General features: G+C 41.5%; 2 protein-coding genes across 4 annotated transcripts in view; both read right to left on the bottom strand.

Annotated features, from left to right (window-relative positions):
• Nucleotides 1-38: 38 nt before the first annotated feature.
• On the bottom strand, nt 39-1,204 carry LOC146466469 (uncharacterized). The gene is made up of 2 exons (XM_085127090.1): nt 1,174-1,204; nt 39-1,117 (listed from the first exon to the last, which is right to left on the bottom strand). The coding sequence occupies exons 1-2, from the start codon at nt 1,202-1,204 to the stop codon at nt 39-41; spliced, it is 1,110 nt and encodes a 369-aa protein (XP_084983216.1).
• A 3,510-nt stretch (nt 1,205-4,714) lies between these two features.
• The window catches only part of LOC146466468 (uncharacterized), a 29,143-nt gene continuing 14,763 nt past the window's right edge, over nt 4,715-19,094 (bottom strand). For 2 of the 3 annotated variants that reach the window (XM_085127205.1, XM_085127206.1), the window contains 6 exons: nt 18,366-18,427; nt 16,129-16,215; nt 15,145-15,207; nt 8,074-8,152; nt 7,555-7,639; nt 5,939-6,728 (listed from right to left, as the gene is read on the bottom strand). In XM_085127205.1, the coding sequence (XP_084983331.1) occupies nt 6,524-6,728; nt 7,555-7,639; nt 8,074-8,152; nt 15,145-15,207; nt 16,129-16,215; nt 18,366-18,427 (581 nt within the window). In that variant the 3' untranslated portion in view covers nt 5,939-6,523. Of the gene's footprint in view, nt 5,910-5,938; nt 6,729-7,554; nt 7,640-8,073; nt 8,153-15,144; nt 15,208-16,128; nt 16,216-18,365; nt 18,428-19,094 lie in introns of those variants that run through there. The other variant, XR_014867977.1, reaches the window with a different exon arrangement.

The raw sequence follows: 19,094 nt of genomic DNA, 5'->3' as shown, positions 1-19,094 counted from the left end.
CACTTCCCATGCAAACATTTCTTTGCCATATTCAAGTACTATCCAGCATGGGGATGGGACAAGTTACCACTCCATTTTGCTAAATATAGATAGGTAAAAAATGAGAGACTATAGGTTATTAAAGGACGAGAGAAACGCGGAACATTTGCAGCCATAGTGTTGACTGCAAGTTGCTTTTGAGCAGGAGTCATCTCAAGATACATGAGATAGGCGTCGCTTTGCCAGTCACCTTGCCGCTGGATAAGTTGGGCGGGAATGTTGCATTTAAAAGCAAAACTAGCACCACCGCGCCTAAAGCTGTGAGGAGAATAGTGGGCCGGAACTAAACCGAGTGCACTAATGGTCTTGGAAAGAAAAGCGCAAAAATGGCGATACGTAAGAGGAAATAAGCGCTGAGGCGTGGGGGAAATGACCGAAAAAAGCGGCGCGTGAGACGGACCGGAGTTGAGCCGCAGATGATGCCTTAAAGCCGTCACGGGACAGAGAGGGGAACCAGGAATGCGGGGCAAGGGGATTGGCAAAGAACGCTGTTGATATTGAATAGTCTTAGAAGCCCGAATATGCAGCGTGGCACCTTGGGAGGTGAAGACTAAATCAGACCGCAAGGGAACTTTGGAAGAAATGCAATTCAGCGCATCAGGCACTAAATTAGATTTACGTAAAAAAGTAAAAAAGGCGACGAGAAATAGCGCCCACATCGCGGCATGTAGAGGCGTGTCTAAGGTAAATAAGGGGTATACTTGAAGCAAGAGCTCCGGCGTAATAGGATGTTTGCGAGTAGGAGCCACACCGAGGTATCGCTTGGTGCCCCGAAGAACTAACTGAAAACGATAATGTGAGTCCCAGACCTTACCAAAACCTAAAAGCTGGTTAAAGTGCTTAAGGCTGCTAAGATGGTTAATGATTGTGCCATAAGCTCGCCCAGACAGGGTAAGATAAGCAACGTAGCGTATAAGAAAGGGAATTTGAATAGGGAAGGGAGGGCAAGAAACCGAACGGCAAAACTTAGTATAAACGCTAACATGAGTCTTCATATTCGGATGAGTAGAATCGGCAAAGGCAAGATCAAAAAGACGCTGGGCAAAAGCATCGAGTGTAGGGATGCTGATGAAGGATCCTGAAACGAAGGAGAAAAGAAGAAAAAAGAAAAAATATATATATATATAAATAAACCTATAGAGGGATATAAGCCATAAATGTACATGAAAGTGACGGAAGAAAGCTATATGTATATACAGATAATGTCAGTCAACATCAAAATAGATAAAGTCGCCGGAGATCTGGTGGAAAACGTAACTGATCCCGAGCTGTGTTGTGAGCTGTGCAAACTGCGCTTGATACGAGGGAATATGCCAACGACTCAAAGCGTCCGCTAACGAGTTATGTTCGCCTGGAAGGTGAACGTGCTTGCCCTATGAAAACGAGCTTATGACTGACCGATCCACGAAGCTCGCGTTACGATAAGCTTACTGACGTCATATGATACGCACCTAATTACCAAAAATCACTAAACGTAATTTATGCTCCACTGGAATGAAAATGCTTGAAAAGTCCAAATCATTTTATACCACAGTATGATCATGCATGCAAATTGGGGCATTTATACCAAGATTTATAATTGCACCAACTATAAAGCAATAAAATATTATCAATATTATCAACAAGATCCAATATCAACATTAAATACATGTACCGGTAATATTCTCTATATAATTTTCTTAGGGTCTTACTTGCAAGAAAGATATTATGACATGTCATGTCATCCTACATGTATTTCACTCTAATTTACCTTATTTTTGATCAAGCAATTAATGAGTGATACTGTATGGAGCAATTAGACGCCAGTCATTACTGATTTGTTTTGGGTGCACATTTAGCATGATTTCTCATCTGTTCAGTAAATACATGTATGAAATTATACTTTTGTTACATTACCCCTATGATGTTATCAAATACCGTAAAAAGTTTAAATTTTTAAACTAGCCACATATGTTAAATACTAAATGCTTTCAATTACCAAAACAATGTTACTAAATTAACTTACATGCATTGTAGTCCACTTCATGGCAACAAGAACCAAGTAAGGTAGGCTATGGGGGAAATGGGGAATGTTTTAAAATTTCGTAGTTCCTGGTAAAGCAAGTTTTCAAGCACTAGCTATAGCTGTTTTAGTGAAATATAGCCTGTAGATAAATCCTTAAAGCTTTCACGCATGATTGTGGTTATTGTTTTATTTCCCATGATTAAAGATAGCAAAATATTGTCCAATAGTTACTATTAACATTACAACAGGGAGGAGGACTAAAGCAAACCTTTCGAGCTTTTACAAAGAAGTCCTCCCCATTAAAAAAATATAAATAAATATATTTTTATAAACTTCAACATAGATTGTTGAAAATTCATGTATTCATCGAAAGAACTGCTTTTGAGTCTCTGAATTTACAAAAAAATTAATGATCAATACTTTACCAAACGAAGACTGGATCCAGTTGGGCTCGGATCCTCCTCACCATATGTTATGTAGTGTCCTCTGCAACAGTACAAAGAAGTAAGCTTAACATCGAGTGAAGCGGTGGGCAAAGATAAAATGGTAAAGGCATGTAAACATTCATCCACTCCTCAAAAAAATCTGCTTTGTCAGTCCTTCAGTGTGTAAACTGAGGAATAGTTGTCCCAACAGGGCTGGCCGCCGGCAAATTTATCATACAATGCAAAGGATAATAAAGCACTTCAGCGCCATATTTGTTTATTTCGTGAAAGCAGTCGGACGATGACGTCACAAGGACGATCGGAAAATTCCGATCAGTCGGGACCGCTTCACCCTATGTTACCTAATGCCGACCCCTATGACGACGGCTATCTCGTTTTCCCGCCAAAATGACACTGATTCACGCGGGAACACTCGTACAGAATCTAAAGGTCTCTAATATTTTTTCTTGCTTTCGCGCGCATAGAACCTGTTGTTTTTATTTTATTTTTTCTCTAGCGACGTAAGTACAAGAGCACAGAATTAATACAAACTCTTTGAAACGCGATCGCGAGGATCAAAACACGTGCATTTCTCAGTGTCTCAGTGCATAGAAACGTTCCTAAAAACCAAGCTTTAGAGCAACACCACGAGACGTCAAGAAAACTGAGCGACAACTGTACTCTGAATTGGGTCGGAAACGTAGCTTGCGCGGAGCGGAGCAGACGCCTTTTCGTTCTTTCCCGCCTCGGCGAAAATTCACACTTGATCTTGCTCACTTGGGTACACTCTCACGTTAAACGGCACAATTTTTAACGTCGACGATTTTTAACGGGGTAACATGCTGTTCGGACTATTTGTGATACAAAAATTCTGTTGCGGCGACTTGTTGGAAGTTTTTGAGGACAGATCAACGAAAAATTTGCAACATGTTGGCGCAGCAGAATGCCGGGCCCCCGGGCATTTGAACTTTTGATGATTGGCTTGTTCAAATTCCCGCCCCGCGAGACCAAAAAGTACGTTCAAATGCCCTATCCTGGCGCGAAATTGGACGATCAAATGCCCCTCCCCAGAAACAAATATTCTTATTGTTGGTATACACTATCTGGAAACTGGTTGATTTACATTCAATCAAAATTTCTTTAAATTCCTTTTTGGTGAGCCAATCGTTCACAAAAGCAACATATAGGTACACACTGGTTGGCACATTAATCGGGGGGGGGGGGGGGGGGACTCTCATATGTAAGGGGCGGTGATGCTTGTCGGAGACCAAAATCCGAAATTTGCACCCCTAAGCGAGACGACGAGCATCCCCGCCCCTCTCATATGAAAGTCCCCCCCCCCCCCGGGAAATTAATATCAACAGCTGACTAAGTCATATCTTCTCCATATTTATCAACGCCAAAGATTGTCGAAGGGTTTTCAAAAACCACAGTTTCGAAGTCTTACAACATTTTACGTATCGTATGCGAGAAACGTAAGCAAGTTGCCGATTTTATTTCCACTAAACAACTCGTATTGTCGGATTGTCGTCCAAAGGCCGATTTAATAGAAGGTACGACATATAAATTGCTATGTTGCGCACGCTACATAACAATTCTACAATTTTTCTACAAAACAATTTTGAAACATTTTTTTACAAACCTGGATTTCGAAAGTGGAGGGAACCGGAAAAAATTGCCGGGACCAATTTTTCAATGTTGTGTAACACTTGGGTAACACTTTATAGTCTCCCACGCAGCTGTTCTTTGTCTCGTCACGCAACGCTTCTCTAGGAGGAGCGTTGCGTGACAAAGAACGGCGCAGCGGTGTGGGAGGTTAGGTAACACTTGGGAAATAGAAAAAGAGCCGGGCACCACCCAGGAGGAGGTGGGAAGCAGGGACGCTTTCCATTAAAATTTATGGTTCAGCCAGTTCAAATTCAATTGGAACGCGCGGATCAAACGAAAATATTCCGGAACGGACGACCTTCGGAGGACTCCACTTTTTTCGTGCCAACCGTTCCAGTTGCATGTAACTCACCAGGAGCTCAAGGCCGATAAATGTAAAGGCAGTGGAACTTCGATTCAACAGGCCTCTATACAAGCAGGGTTCGTACTCTTTTGAGCTTTTGAAATTCCATGACTTTCCATGACCTTTTCCATGACTTCTCCAAGTTTTCCATGACCTAAATTTGACCGTTTTCCTGGAAATCATCTTTCATTTTCGGTATGTTTTTACTATTTTCTTCGCAAAAAAATAAATAAATAAATAAATAAATAACAATTTACTTTGTACTTTTTAATAAACATTATTTTCCATGACCCACACCTACATTCCATGACTTTCCAGGCCTGGAAAATGAAATTCTAAAATTCCATGACTTTCCAGGTATTCTATGACCCGTGCGAACCCTGACTAGTAAAAATCAAAGATTAGGGAGTGCGTTCGATGATCTGGATTCCAGGCTCTCTCTCCTTTGCCAAGTTGGTGATAATGTCATCCGCCCCTGCAAAATCTGCAGGGGATGGCAGATACGCGTCCCAAGATCCATTCATTCACGACAATCAATGTTGTCCCAAATAATCTCGACTCCAATTTGTATAAGTAACGAAGTCCTCGGCATAACGAACTATATTCTCTAGCCCGACGTATAAAAATGTATGGAACAGAACCTTCATATAACGAACCAATTTCTTTAGTCCCTTGGCACTTTGGTAAATCAAGATTCCACAGTACTGCTGTAACATGATCACCCCGTATTACAAGCAAAAGCCAGATCCACCGACAATCGCTCATAAAAAACAAAAACAAAAACAGCTTATGATTATGATCGGCAGGTTAGTAAATTCCAGGCTCTCAGACTATGGAGAACAAGGTAAATGTATAGGTACCTTTGTCAGTGAAAACAGAAAAGAAACGAATGGAACAAGAGTACCGCGAGAAGACTACAATGCTTGTAGTTTCCACCAAATCTTAAGGTCCATGTTAACCCAAGACGCATTGCGCGCCGCACTGATTTTCGCACAGGCAGAAAATCTACAAATTACCTGCTCACGCGTGCTAAAGTAGCAAAGTAAAGTAGACAGAATCCCCTTCCATCGAGCTTAGTTTCGACGTTTATCTTTATTTTTCATGTTTTGAGGCTTAATTTAACGTTTTTTCTTCATTTCTGCCAATATTTAATTATTGAACCTTTTCAAAACAAATAACACGAGCGCAAAAAGCAGTTTGGGTGAACATGGCCCTTTAAGCATCTGGAATGAACAAGCGTGAGGGAAAAACACATACGCAACAAGCTGGTAACAAGTGCACAATTTTATATCTTGGTGATCAGTTCATATTCATATTATATTATTATCATATTATATTTTATTATATCTCTCAGTTAGTACGCACGGTGTGATTGGTCAATTTAGCGGGCCGTATTTCACTGTACGGCCGCTAAATTTGAAAGTTACAACTTTCCCGTGCCCCCGATTAACCTCAGAGATGTAATAAATATCTTGCTTACCTCGTTTTCTCGGGCCGTACTGTAAGTTACGGATCCTCGTTTTTTTTTCCCCTTTGCGCTTGGGCCATAAATCAACGGAAAAAAACGAGGATCCGTAACTTACAGCACGGATCTCGAACACGGTTAGTAAGGAGTATATATTAAGATTTTTATGGAAAAAAATATAAGTATTAAATATTATTATTATTATTATTATTATTATTATCATTATTATTATTATTATTATTATTATTATTATTATTATTAAATAACTCAGTACGATATAGATGTAACTACTTTTCAAGGTTAAAAAAATATTTCTCCCTTTTAAATAAAAAGCAAATCATACTGATTGAAAAGTCTAAGAAAAGTTCATTTCCGACTAGAGTAAGACAACTTTTGCCCATCACGGTCCTACAGTTTTATGCAACTTTTACATCTCCTTTAAGATCAAGAAAGATCATTTACAATTTACAATTACATAAAGTGCAGAAGAGTCGCTACACAAATATTACTTTGAGATCAGCACTTTAACTCGATTAGCTATTTCATGTTTTCTAGTGTTGAAGATAAGCTCGCAAGTGTTACACATTTCCTTGTTTATTCCATTGGTAAACTTGAGGTTTCTTCTTAGCCACAAATCCCTCAGCTGCGTGAGCGACACGTAACATGACATGTTCATTCCACCATGAGCTCATAATCTGCAGGGCGATAGGCAAACCGTGATCGTCATAACCAACAGGCAGGGTCATGCCAGGAATGCCTGTGAAATTACCGAGGCCCATGTACCTGTAATGGGCGACATCTGATGTCAATAGTACTGACAGAAAAACTGGGAATAAATCTCTTAGAGGTTTAGTTTTCAAACTACTATGGCCTGCAAACAAGCTCTCCAACTGGGGTCTGAAGGCAACCGCGAGAAGACTGGGGCGGGGGCGGGAGAAGGTCCCAATCCTCTCGCCGCTCGCGCCCTAGCTTAGTCCTCAGATTGGAGAGCTTGCTGGCAGGCCAAAACTAATAAAAAAGAAACAGCTTTACTGCTCAGTAGCTTTCATTTGAATGGTGACACTTTAAGATTTGAGACACAAACTCACCTTACATAACAAAATGAAAGTACTGCAAATGGGCTTTTGTTTGAATGATTACCCTTTAGGATTTTCTCCAGGAAAAAAATTAGAATCACCGTGCAGTGTAATAAACAGTCGTTTATATCCAAAACCTCAAATTCAAGCGGGTAAAACATCATAATTTGCGCTGTATAGTGCGGCTCGCTTTGCTTTGGTTTTGGTCTACTTCACGCTATGATTGGTCAACGAAACTGCCATCACTTTCTCAACCAATGAGAAGCAAAACCGCAAACCCAATTGTGACCTCCTTGCACGCGCTTTCCCGCGCTTTGTGCGCGTTGCATGTATTTGCTTTGAATTCTGATTGGTCAATGCACTATTTACGTCTGGTGTGATTGGCCAAAGTGATTACTTTCCTTTCCCTGTTACGACACTCTCTTGAAAACCGCTCTCAAAGTACTGCTCAACAACGATACACCACCCGCTATCCTCCCCCTTCTTTTGCTGATTATATAAAGTCTTTCTTAGAATAAGAACACGTATCTTACCTCATTAACTGCACGGTCCTCAACAAATTCCCCTCTCCGCATTCTAAAGAATCTTCAGGAATCTCTGGAACTTTTGTCCCTAGTGCTGAAAGTAAAAGTGAAATGCCGAGGGTGAAATGGGCTATCAGCAGACAGTCAGACGAAAACTGAAAATTGCTTTGACAGGGGTCAATTTTTCTTCTAAGTTAAAACGCAACCATAACGATTATAAGCCCCTCAGTTTATAAGCCCATCTAAAACCCCTCACGAAGTTGTATACGCCCAAGGCTTACAAGCGACAGTTTTACGGTATTTCAATAATTCAAGGTAAAACAAACTGAAGGCATTGAGAATGGTTCAAGAGGTTTGCTCAATCCAGTATTCAGACAAAGAAGAGGAAAATCGCTTTTACCACGGTGAGGTGTGTGTGTGTAACAACGCCGAATATTCCCGACAAAGCTTTTCCAACTTTATCCCCGTTTTAATATCCAAACCTACAAAGAAACCGACAGATACAATTCACACTGGTAACAATTTTACCTGGCGTCAGAATACAATCCACGCCATCTTCAAAAATTGTTTTCAAGAATCCCATCGCCCTTGTGCGTTGTTTCATGGCCTGTTATAAAAAGAAGATACTGAGCAAATATCACATCGGACGTAAGTGCTGGATTCGGCTTAAATGAGGTTACTTGTTTCGTTTTTTTTTTTTTTTTCGCTTGGTCAAACGACTCTCCTGTAAAGGCTAATTTAGTGATTTATCGGTCCAATAGACCATTCTCCAAAATGGCGGCAACATGAACTGAATGAAAAACTGATACCAGCACTGGAAAGGGCACTCTTGCAAAGTTTCAGCATATAAGGTGTAATATCAGCTTAGGAAAATGTAAGATGAAATTTGACAAATTTACAGACGTTTGCATGACTAGGGGTATACGTCATACCCCCAGTCATGCAAACGTCTGTAAATTTTCCATTTTTCATCTTACATTTTCTCAGCTGATATTACACCTAATATGTTGAAACTTTGCAGGGTTACTAAAGTAAAAGTGCTCTTTCTAGTGCTGGTATACGTTTTTAATTTTAACTTATATGAATTTTCGGCCGCCATTTTGGAGAAGGGTCTATTACTAGGTTCAATCCGGTTCATGGGCCAATTCACAAGTTACAATTTCTCGGCTGATTTCTTTTCCCGTTGGTGTAGCGAGGGCTGAAAATCGGACTGATTCAAAAATTCTGCAGCACTGCAACAGAATTCTATAAATCGGGCCGAGTTTCGTCTCCTCACTCATTTTCTTTGTAAAATTGGGCCAAATCGGCCTGATTAATCGATAGTGTAAATTAGGCGCTATCCTCAAAGGTCTTTATAAATTCCCTCTGATATCGAACAACAACAACACTTTTTATCCATTACAGTGTACCATTATACATGTACTGCACATCAACACAAGCACATGAATTTAAGGTAGAACGCTTAACACCGCGAGTTTAAAGTAGCGCCGGTACTGGACATGCTGAATTATCTTCTTTTTCTGCAAGTATTTATCCTTGTCGTTACTGAAATAGCATTCATCATAGAAGGGGGCAAATATGCATATGCGATGTTACTTTGAGTGACTGATATTTTGGTGCGAGATGGAAACTTTCTTTCATAGTGGTAAGTGTTTTATTGTGAAACTAAACGGAATAGAAAAGCACGCGGAACATGCATAAACGCGCCAGGCGCACTTTCCCTTAAGCAAAAAAATAAAATAAATAAATAAATAAATCAGTTTGAAATTCCGGAAACTTTCAAAGCTGTCAAAGCATAGTTAATCAAAGGCAATGGTTATGAAGCCTGACAAACTTCTTTGTTATATGTTTTTGTTAGTGTGATGGCGTGGAGGGCCTGGACGCGTGGAGTGGCGGGAACATTATGTATTCACAATATATATTCTCACGTTTTGCACTATGTAGATTAGTATAGAGAACGGTAAATCGAAGAGGGTGAGGAGAAAGTTGTTACAAGACCAGCTAACGTTAGTTGAAGCTCTTAAATACGCCAGAGGCCTCGAAAGCGCCGATCAACACGCTACGAAAGTAGAGAGTCAAGCGCCAAATGATGTTACCGTCAAGCAAGAAGTCGATAAAATCACAGCGGACAGAAGTAAGGAAAAATCGTGCTTTAACTGCGGGAAACATTGGCCGCACCAAGGTGGACCAAGAAAATGCCCGGCTTTTGGAAAGCAGTGTACACGATGCGGGAGAAGAAACCATTTTGCGAAATGGTGTAAAAGCAAGCAAGAAGTTAAGGCCACAAGGGACCTAGGGCAAGCAGGCGAGCAAAGATCTGACACGTCGTCTGACAGCAGTGACGAAGGGTCCACTTGCATGCTGCAAGAGGTAAACCCTATGGGACCATCAGACAATAGGCCCCTAAAGAAAGTGCTAATTAGTGGCGTTGACGTCATGGTACTACCTGACAGCGGTGCTACGGTCAACGCTATGGATGAGTCAACGTTCAAAAAATTCGGCCTGAACAAAAAAGTAAAGATCAGAAAATCAAGATGCCAAATAAAGCCGTACGGGGCTGCTTCAGAGGCAAACACGCTACCGGTGCTGGGTTGTTTTGAAGCGCTTACGGAATCTAAGACGAAAATGAAAGTGGTCACGTGGCAGCTAATAAAAGGAGATACCCAGACCGCACCGTTGCTTAGTATCATAGACGGAAGAGACCTTGGAATGATTCGGGTCACCAATACGATTGCAAAGGAAAGCAATCAATCTGAAGAAACCGACAGTGTAAAAGAAATCTTAGAGGAATTCAAGGACCGGTTCCAAGGAATTGGAAAGCTAAAGGGAATTCTGGTCGATTTGAATGTAGACCCCGACTTTAAGCCGGTCGCACAGCCACCACGCCGACAACCGTTCAGCCTACGTCAAAAGATGGAAGATGAAATACAACATCTCATTGACCAAGACATCATTGAAAAGGTCAGCGAGCCAACGGGATGGGTGTCACCACCTGTGGTTACCCCCAAGAAGGATCAGAGCCAAATACGCCTGAAGGTGGACATGCGCGTGGCAAATCAAGCAATACCCCGCAGACACACCCAGCACCCCACGATTGACGACGTGGTCAATGAACTTAGCGGATCAACTGTGTTTTCGCACCTGGATATGAGCAAGGGATACCACCAACTGGAGCTTGATTTGAGCTCGAGGAACATTACGACATTTTCGACTCACATTGGCTTGTACAGATATAAGAGGCTGAACTATGGTACAAGATCAGCAGCAGAGATATTTCAAGAGACGATCAGGGAGGAATTGACTCACGACCTAAATGGAGTCTAACATTATTGATGACATCATTGTACATGGGCGTGACACAAAAGAACACGATGCAAACCTGAAAGCGCTCCTTGAGAAGAGTCGCGAAAAGAATGTGACATTCAACAAAGCGAAATGTGAATTTAACAAAGATCGCGTGGTTTACTATGGCTTGATGTTCTCGAAAGATGGAGTATCGCCAGATCCGTGCAAGGTGAAAGCCATTAAGTCGGCGGAACGCCCTAGAAATGCCACGGAACTTAACTCATTTCTCTGCACAGTCAGATATAGTTCACGATTCATGGAAGCCAGCCGGTATCAGAGGGCTGCCTGCAAACTCGGTGAACTAGTTACGGGAAAATTCGAGTGGAAGCAAGAACACTCTGAAGCATTCGAGGAACTTAAGGACATGCTTAGTAGCGATACGGTCCAAGCATACTTTGATTCCCAGGCGGAACACGAGCTACACATCGATGGATGCCCTGTGGGGCTGGCCGCAACCCTCACGCAAAACCGGGGAAGCAGTGTTGGCGAGTCGTGAAGTCACAGACCCGGAGAAACGGTACAGCCAGATCGAGTTAGAAGCTTTGGCCGGTGATTTCGGTTGCAAGAAATTTCATCTGTTCCTGTACGGGAGACCCTTTAAGATTGTGACAGACCACAAACCTCCGGAAAGTGTGTTCAACAAACCCACCCACACGACCTCGATTCGTGTCCAAAGGATCGTCAACCGTATGATGGACTATGACTTCGTGGTCGAGTACCGCCCGGGAAAGGAAAACATATCTGACTACACTTCACGGCACCCGGTGTCACTCCTCGAGTGTTCCAAGTTCGAAATGAGAACGACTAAGGAGGTACGCCATTATGTAAATTACGTTGTGACGTGCAACACGCCCAAAGCTGTCACCAGAGACCAAGTGAAGGAAGCTACTGATGAAGACCCGGCACTAGTTGAATTGAAGAAGTGTATCAACCAAGGCTGGATAGACACAAAGGTTTCAAGCATACAGGGATACAGGCACGTTTTCCATGAACTCACCATAGTAGACGGGATGGTCTTGAGAGGGGATAGGATTGTCGTGCCGGCAAAACTTAGACAGAGGATGGTAGAGATAGCACATGAGGGGCATCAAGGGCTTGTACGGACAAAACAGCTCCTGAGAGAACATGTATGGTTTCCGCGAATGGACTCCCAATGTGACATGTTTGTGTCCACTTGCATCGCCTGCCAATCTAACACACCCCAAACACATCGCGAGCCACTGAAGATGACTGAACTACCTGGGGGACCGTGGGATAAGGTCAGCGTGGATTTTTGCGGGCCTATGGCTAATGGAGACCTCGCCCTCGTATTCTACTGCCAATATTCCAGATACCCAGTGGTCGAATTTGTGGGATCCACTAGTGAAAAGGCAACCATCCCGGTGTTCAAGAGGGTGTTGACACATATGGAGAACCAGAGGAGATCAAATCGGATAACGGTCCACCTTTCAACAGCCATAAATTTGAAGAATTCTCACAAGAAGAAGGGTTCAAGCACCGGAAAGTCACACCAGAGTGGGCAGAAGCCAACGGCGACGTCGAAAGGTTTATGCAGAGAATAAAGAAGACTGCACGGATTGCTGCATTGGAAGGCAAACCGGTGAGGGATGAAGTGCGCAGGGGAGTCAGAGCATACAGAGCAACTGAACATGCAACCACCGGAGTCAGCCCGAACAAACTCATGTTCGGAAGGGAACTACGGGGAAAATTCCCAGAGGTCAAGCGACAACCTAAACATCCGGACGACATGGTGATCCGCCACAACGACAAAAAACGGAAACTGAAAATGAAGCAGTACGCGGATAAGAGAAGACACACAGCTGTGATGAAAATCAAAGTCGGAGACACGGTATTGTGCAAACAAGAACGGAAACACAGCTTAACGCCCCTGTATGACCCGGACCCGATGGTGGTTATTGGTGTCAAGGGAAGCATGATCACAGCTAAGAACGATGTGAAAATTCGTACCAGGAACTACGCGGATTGGAAGCTGCTTAAGAACGGGTGTAGAGAATCGGTTCAGTGTGACGACTCCGACAGTGAAGACGCATTTGAGCCGGACGCTGTTACCGTGGATAGAGCAGGTTCGGAGCAGCCCGGTACAGACCGCGGTGAAAACGCGGTGCCAACGGATAGAATACGCGAACCTCAGCATGGACAACAGCAGCCCAGATCCCATCCTCGATCAGACCGTGATAGTGACCGTGAGCAAAGACATGTAGCCCATGACAGGCCCAGGAGGAAAATAACGTCTACAAAGGACACTAGATACAAAAACTTTGTCTGTGAATAACAATATTTATTCGTTTATTTTGTTGTATTTTGCACCACATAGACTAATGCACCCTTGAACTTTATCCGCAAATGGGGGAGAGATGTGATGGCGTGGAGGGCCTGAACGCGTGGAGTGGCGGGAACATTATGTATTCACAATATATATTCTCACGTTTTGCACTAGGTAGATTAGTATAAGCGGAACGCCGAACGGGCATTAACGGTTGCCCATGATTAAGCGTGTAATATGACTAAAGGACATTAAAGTTAGCATTTTTGGCTTTGACCGTGCACAAACCACAATAGATTTTGAAATATGTTGGAACAACTGACCAATAGAAACGTTCGTGTTAAGATATTCAACTGAAGTGTGAACGTTAAAACAAAGGATTGTGCAAGGCCGCAGCCCTTCCAACATAAATTCCAGCACCCTTGTTTTCATGGCAAGGTTTCATAACCCGTCCCTCAATTAACTATGATCAAAAGTATGGTATGGTTTCTTTTCCATTCGTTCCAAACTTGTAATCTCATTGGTAGATTAAGAAAAAACTGGCGTGATGGCGCAAGAAGACAACAAAATGCAAACGACAATTTGTACAAAAATAGAACCTGATGGTTAATTTCCGTTCTGACCGGTTGAAACGGAAAAAAGTGAAATTACCTCCGAAGGTTGTCAGTTTTTGTCAGGGATATTTCCCTTTGATCAGCGCGTTCCATATGTTTTTCAACCGGTAGAATCGAAAATTTTGGCAGAATGGGAAGCGTCCCGGAAGTCGTCCGGTTTGTTCCGGCAAATTCCCGGTTGATCTTTCGTTAAATTTGCATTGTAACTGGTCGAACCGGAAACTTTAGCCAAGTGGTAAGCATCGAATTGGATTCGTGTCAGTGTGAGAGTGTAAGATGTAATTGAACACAGACACACAAGAGGGAACTCGCACAAGTATCTGTTTCTGTCTCACGGTACAAATTTAGCCCTGGTGACCTAAGGGATGATCCAACCTCTTGTGGGGCAATTTTGGTCACAATTTGAGACAAAACGACCCAAATCAAAGACCATTTCAGCCCACTCTTCGACTCACTTTAGCTGCTGGGTCCATTTTATACCTTAAAATCAGAACTATTTTGGCCTGTATTTAGGAGAAAAGAGATTTTCACACAAGCTCCCCACGAGTTTCCCAGAAACTGCAGTGGTTAGAGCATCCGGCCGGTGAACGGCGGAAGGTCGCAAGGACTCAGACTTTTTTTTAAAATTTTTCTCACGCTTGTGACATGTTAATACATAATCTTTCTCGAGAGAATTAATGTTTATTACTTAATTGTCCTAACCCAGTGAGGGGCTTTTCAGGAATAATGAATCCAACGAATCAGAATCAAATATTTCCAATAGAACATAACATCGTTGAGAATCCAAGCTGCAGGGCAGGAGGCATTTGCTTTTTTGCAAGCAAGGCCAAGGACTTGAACTCGGAGCTACCGAGAATCAACTTCACTCACGAAAAGTTAATCAGTATTTACTATCGAAGCAAATTTAACGTCTAAGCCAGTCGAATTCTTCTAATTTTTTGTTATTATTATTATTATCATCATCATCATCATCATTATTATTACTATTATTTCAACAATAAGTATATGTGCAGTGTGTTTGTCGTGTGTGAGTGTGTGTGCTGAGTATGTATGTAGATGTCTACATTTAAAATGTAACTAAACAAGACTAGTGACTAACTAGAAATTAAAAAAACTATATGGCTAACTTAGCTAATAGGTACTAGGCATTTCCACCTTACATATTTATATTTAGTTAGTCTTATTAATACCTATAAAACTGTATATTAACTAAATATACATATATAATATTAATATCATGTTTTAAGGAAATTTTTGCACATTAAGCTCAGACCGAGACTCGAAACCGAGACCGGCTCCGGCCACGCTGCCTTCCTCCTTTACAATTTCATTCAAACCAATAAAGGAAAACCTTACCTGGATATAGTCTCGCGCAGAAACTATCCGTCCCATGCCCAGATTAGAAACTGATTCAGGGTTCTGAGAATCATTAAAACAAAGGTAAGCGCTTCAGTCTTCCAACAACAACAAAAACTAGGCGGAGTAATTGAAAATTCAAATTGGCAGATACTTTCGTGGTTAACTAACCAAAATTCAAAAACAGAGACATCGTTTGCTAAGTATAACAGCAAAAACAGGAAAACTTTATTGTAAAAATAGGACATTTCCGAGTTGCTTCTAACCTCATTATGAAAGCGAGGCTAAGAGTATTGTTTTTATTATGAAAATTAGTTTTCATTCATATGCAAACAAATTAATTTTGCGGTAAGCCTCGCTTTCGTAATGAGGTTCAAAGCAAATCGCAAATGGCCTATTACAATCAACCGCAGTAGCTGTTTGTCGTGATGCTTCAGTTTAATAGACAAAGGTCATGCAACGAAAAAAAAAAACAACAGCAACAAACAAACAAAAAAAAAATCATAGGTGTTCTAAGCCTCTTTCGTTAACAACCTGACCAACTTTTACGAACCTTTTTTTCCTGCCAAGCTTTACGTAATATATCAAACACGAGACACAGTGTTTCATCACATATCAAACACCGAGAAGAGAGTTGAAAAAACGACGCATAGCGGAGTATTTTTGACGAACTTCAAGGTTTTTGATGTTGTGATGAAACACTGTGACGAGTGTTTGATATAACTTCTCAAACAAACTGATTTTGAAGGGAAATTAAGGATGCAAAAACTAGGAGTTTTTCATTAGATATCCAAACACGTCACGGTGCATGATTTCCTTTGCCTTTGGCTTTTGAATTATTAATGAGTTTGAGAAAGCTTTGTCAAATTACTGAAAACCCGCGAACTGCTCTTCAAAAAAAAACTGGCCTGCGGATACAGTGGCTTCTTCTCGCTCCCGGCCGCTAGGGGGACAGGGAACAAAGAAAGAAATAAAGACATTTACCATTTCACTGTGATATTTATGATATTCCTCCTCCATGGCGGTGGCCATTTCTGAAACGATGGTGATACCATGAGCCGTGAAAGTCTCCTGCAAGCGCAAGTAAAATAAAAAAAAAAAAAACAAATCACAAATCTTCACAAGGGCCTGTGTAGGTTCACCCCACTCTCCGTAGCGGAAGAGGGGGGGGGGGGGGGGGAGAGGGGAGACTGAAGAAAGTTTCATACGGGGATGCTCCGTCCCGTAGTCCAAACCCTTACCCTTTTACATATCCTTTTTAACAGGTAACCCTTTGACATACCTACTGCAGAAAAACTGGATCTCTTTTAGGTTGGTCCGTTCGAGATATTTTAAAAGGCCCTTTTGAAAATTTAAATAACAGATTTTCCTACCCTTCACGCCCATACTTCAGCTCGTGAAGCCCCACCCTTTCATATACCTCCAGCCTGAAAATGTACCACTTTCGGGCGGAGCCTCCCGTATAGTCCTGTATGGTGGACTCTGCTTTTCAATGGCTGTGCTGATATATCACTGAAGTTAACCTTTCTAAGGGCGATGTTTAGGACTTTTATAGTATCATGTCATTGATTTGTTGGTTTGAGGTTTGCGAGAGCGGTTTTATAATCTTGAAGTTTGTCTTAGCCACACGGAAGCTTACAAAGAATAAAAGTTATTCATTTCAGTTTGCAGTCTGAAAGAATAATCGAGTGAGTCGAACTTCTAGTTTGTAAAAGTGCAAATTTCAAATCGCTCGAAGATATAAGGTAAAGTTGCACCATGAACCACAAGGTGCCCACACGGCCGGAGCTGAATGGGGTTTCTGTAGCATGGACTGAACTAGGAGTATTGCTACTTCCCCCTGTCTCACCCCTGGATGGGATGTTAATCTATCGCAGGGTTACCTACAACAGTATGTCGCCAATACCCATTTATACACCTGGGGGAAGAGAGACAATGTGGGGCAAAGTTTCTTGTCTGAGGAAACAACACAGCAAAGACGAGACCAAGCTAGCCTCGAACTGATGACCGCCCAATCGAAAGTCCAAATTCCAATGAGTTAACCACCATGCGCGCCTCTACCACTTTGACGGTATTCCGAAAAAGTCACAAGAAAAAGGAGCGACCTGCACCGTTTGCAACGTCTTACATGGTTGGTCGACAGAACAAAAGAAAGAACAATAAAACAATGCCCCCAGCCCCCCAAAAAAACAATGCAACCGCCGGTTACCAGGGTCAAGTGCAGGTCTGCTGAAGAAAAACTCTCCCATCACCAGAAATTCGGGACAAGATGACATTAAACACATCAATGGCGCCGAAACAACAAAAGGAATGTATGGGAAAATATGATTTTTCGAAACTAAATATTTTCAGCTAACACATTTTCATACTGTGTAGCTCGAAATGTCCTTTCAATTGACTAACTCACAAATTAATGTAAACGATAAGTGCTGAATTCACGACCTACCTACCTCCCGAGGTTTGCGACTCTGCAGCCAATTTTTGCTCCATTTTCCGATACATTCCTTCAAAAATTGCTTCAACCGTCTCCCAAAACTCGCTAATTTGGAGAAGAACCCTTTGGGTTTGTTAGGCGATGTTTGAAATGATTTCTTTTAAACAAAAAGTTCTTTCTTAGCCAAAGTAGAGCCTACATGACTTCTTATCACATTGGAACTTTTGGTTAGCTTTAAACAGAGAAAAAACGAAAGCATTTCAAACATCACTTAACAGTTGGTTCTGTGTTTAGGCTAAAGTCATAAGATTGTTGGGCAAATTTGGGCCCTGAAATCTTAAAGTAAACATGGAAATATTTCTGACATAAGAACCAGTCTGTTTGCAAGCCAAATTGGAGCAAATTCAGAGACACTTGAATGCCAAGGCCAAATCATCACTTATGTTGGTTTTGCACCGGACCCATCAATTGTTACTTGCAATTTTCTTATCTAGATAAACTGGGCGTGCGACAAGAACTATTAGAATGTAAATGAAGCGGCCGGGTTTACCTAAAATCCGGAAAGTCCCAAATAACGACGTCAAAGTGAATAATAGCGACACACGCAATTTGAATTCACACTTAGATTGACGGAAAAAAACCGTACAACAAACGTTTTGTGTTTCGCGTGCAAGGTTGTGGGACCTTCAAACATAGTAGTTTGTTTTAGACTTGCGACGCCGAACATCCAAGTCAGTTGTATCAGTTAAAACATTTGCAAAATGTTAGTACAAAAAGTGTTTCGTACCATTAACTCCGGGATTTGAATTGCTACAACAGAAGCTCCAAGATCCTCCAAATACTTAACAACTGTTAAGACAAAAACGTTGGTAAACAATCATCAAGTTTCCTCCCAGAATGAACTACCCTGTGAGCAAAGATCTAGATCAAAGGAATCCGTGCTCCCAGGGTAACAATGAATGTGATAGCATAGTTAATAAAAGGCAATGGTTATGAAGCCTGTCAAATTTCTTTGTTATATGTTTTTGTTAGCATTTTTGGCCTTGACCGTGCACAGACGACAATAGATTTTGAAATGTGTTGGAGCAACTGACCAATAGAAACGTTCGTGTTGAGATATTCAACTGCGTCGTGGCCCTTCCAACATAAATTGCAGCACCATTATTTTCATGATAAAGTTTCATAACCAGTCCCTCAATTAACTATGGTGATAGTCAATTGCTAAATAACCTTAAAAAAATATAAATTAATTAATAAACAACCCTCAGGCACCGATATCAACCAGCACATTCTCCTCACTCTTCTCATATATTTCCTATGACGCTAGTTGGGAGAATTTGTATAAACATCAAGACATTTTCTCTTTGTTGATCATTTTGTTTATTCTCCCAGCCTGTATTTTTGATGTAGTGATATTATAAGGAGAAATTAGATTCTGATCACTATTGGGTTAATAACTTTTGTTTGAATAGATCTCGCTATACTTAAAAAAAATCTTATGCTAAAATTCGTCATT

Source organism: Pavona decussata, unplaced genomic scaffold (assembly GCF_977016875.1).
Source record: "Pavona decussata unplaced genomic scaffold, jaPavDecu1.1 SCAFFOLD_143, whole genome shotgun sequence".
NCBI classification, from domain to species: Eukaryota; Metazoa; Cnidaria; class Anthozoa; order Scleractinia; family Agariciidae; genus Pavona; species Pavona decussata.
The sequence above is the reverse complement of the archived record's forward strand: the minus strand, read 5'-3'. Positions and strand labels throughout refer to the sequence as shown.

Bases quoted from the DNA above. Each gene is read 5' to 3' on its own strand.
- LOC146466469 (XM_085127090.1), bottom strand. From the start codon at position 1,204: ATGTACATTTATGGCTTATATCCCTCTATAG. The intron at 1,118-1,173 runs GTTTATTTATAT...CCTTCGTTTCAG, and splicing joins TGGCTTATATCCCTCTATAG to GATCCTTCATCAGCATCCCT.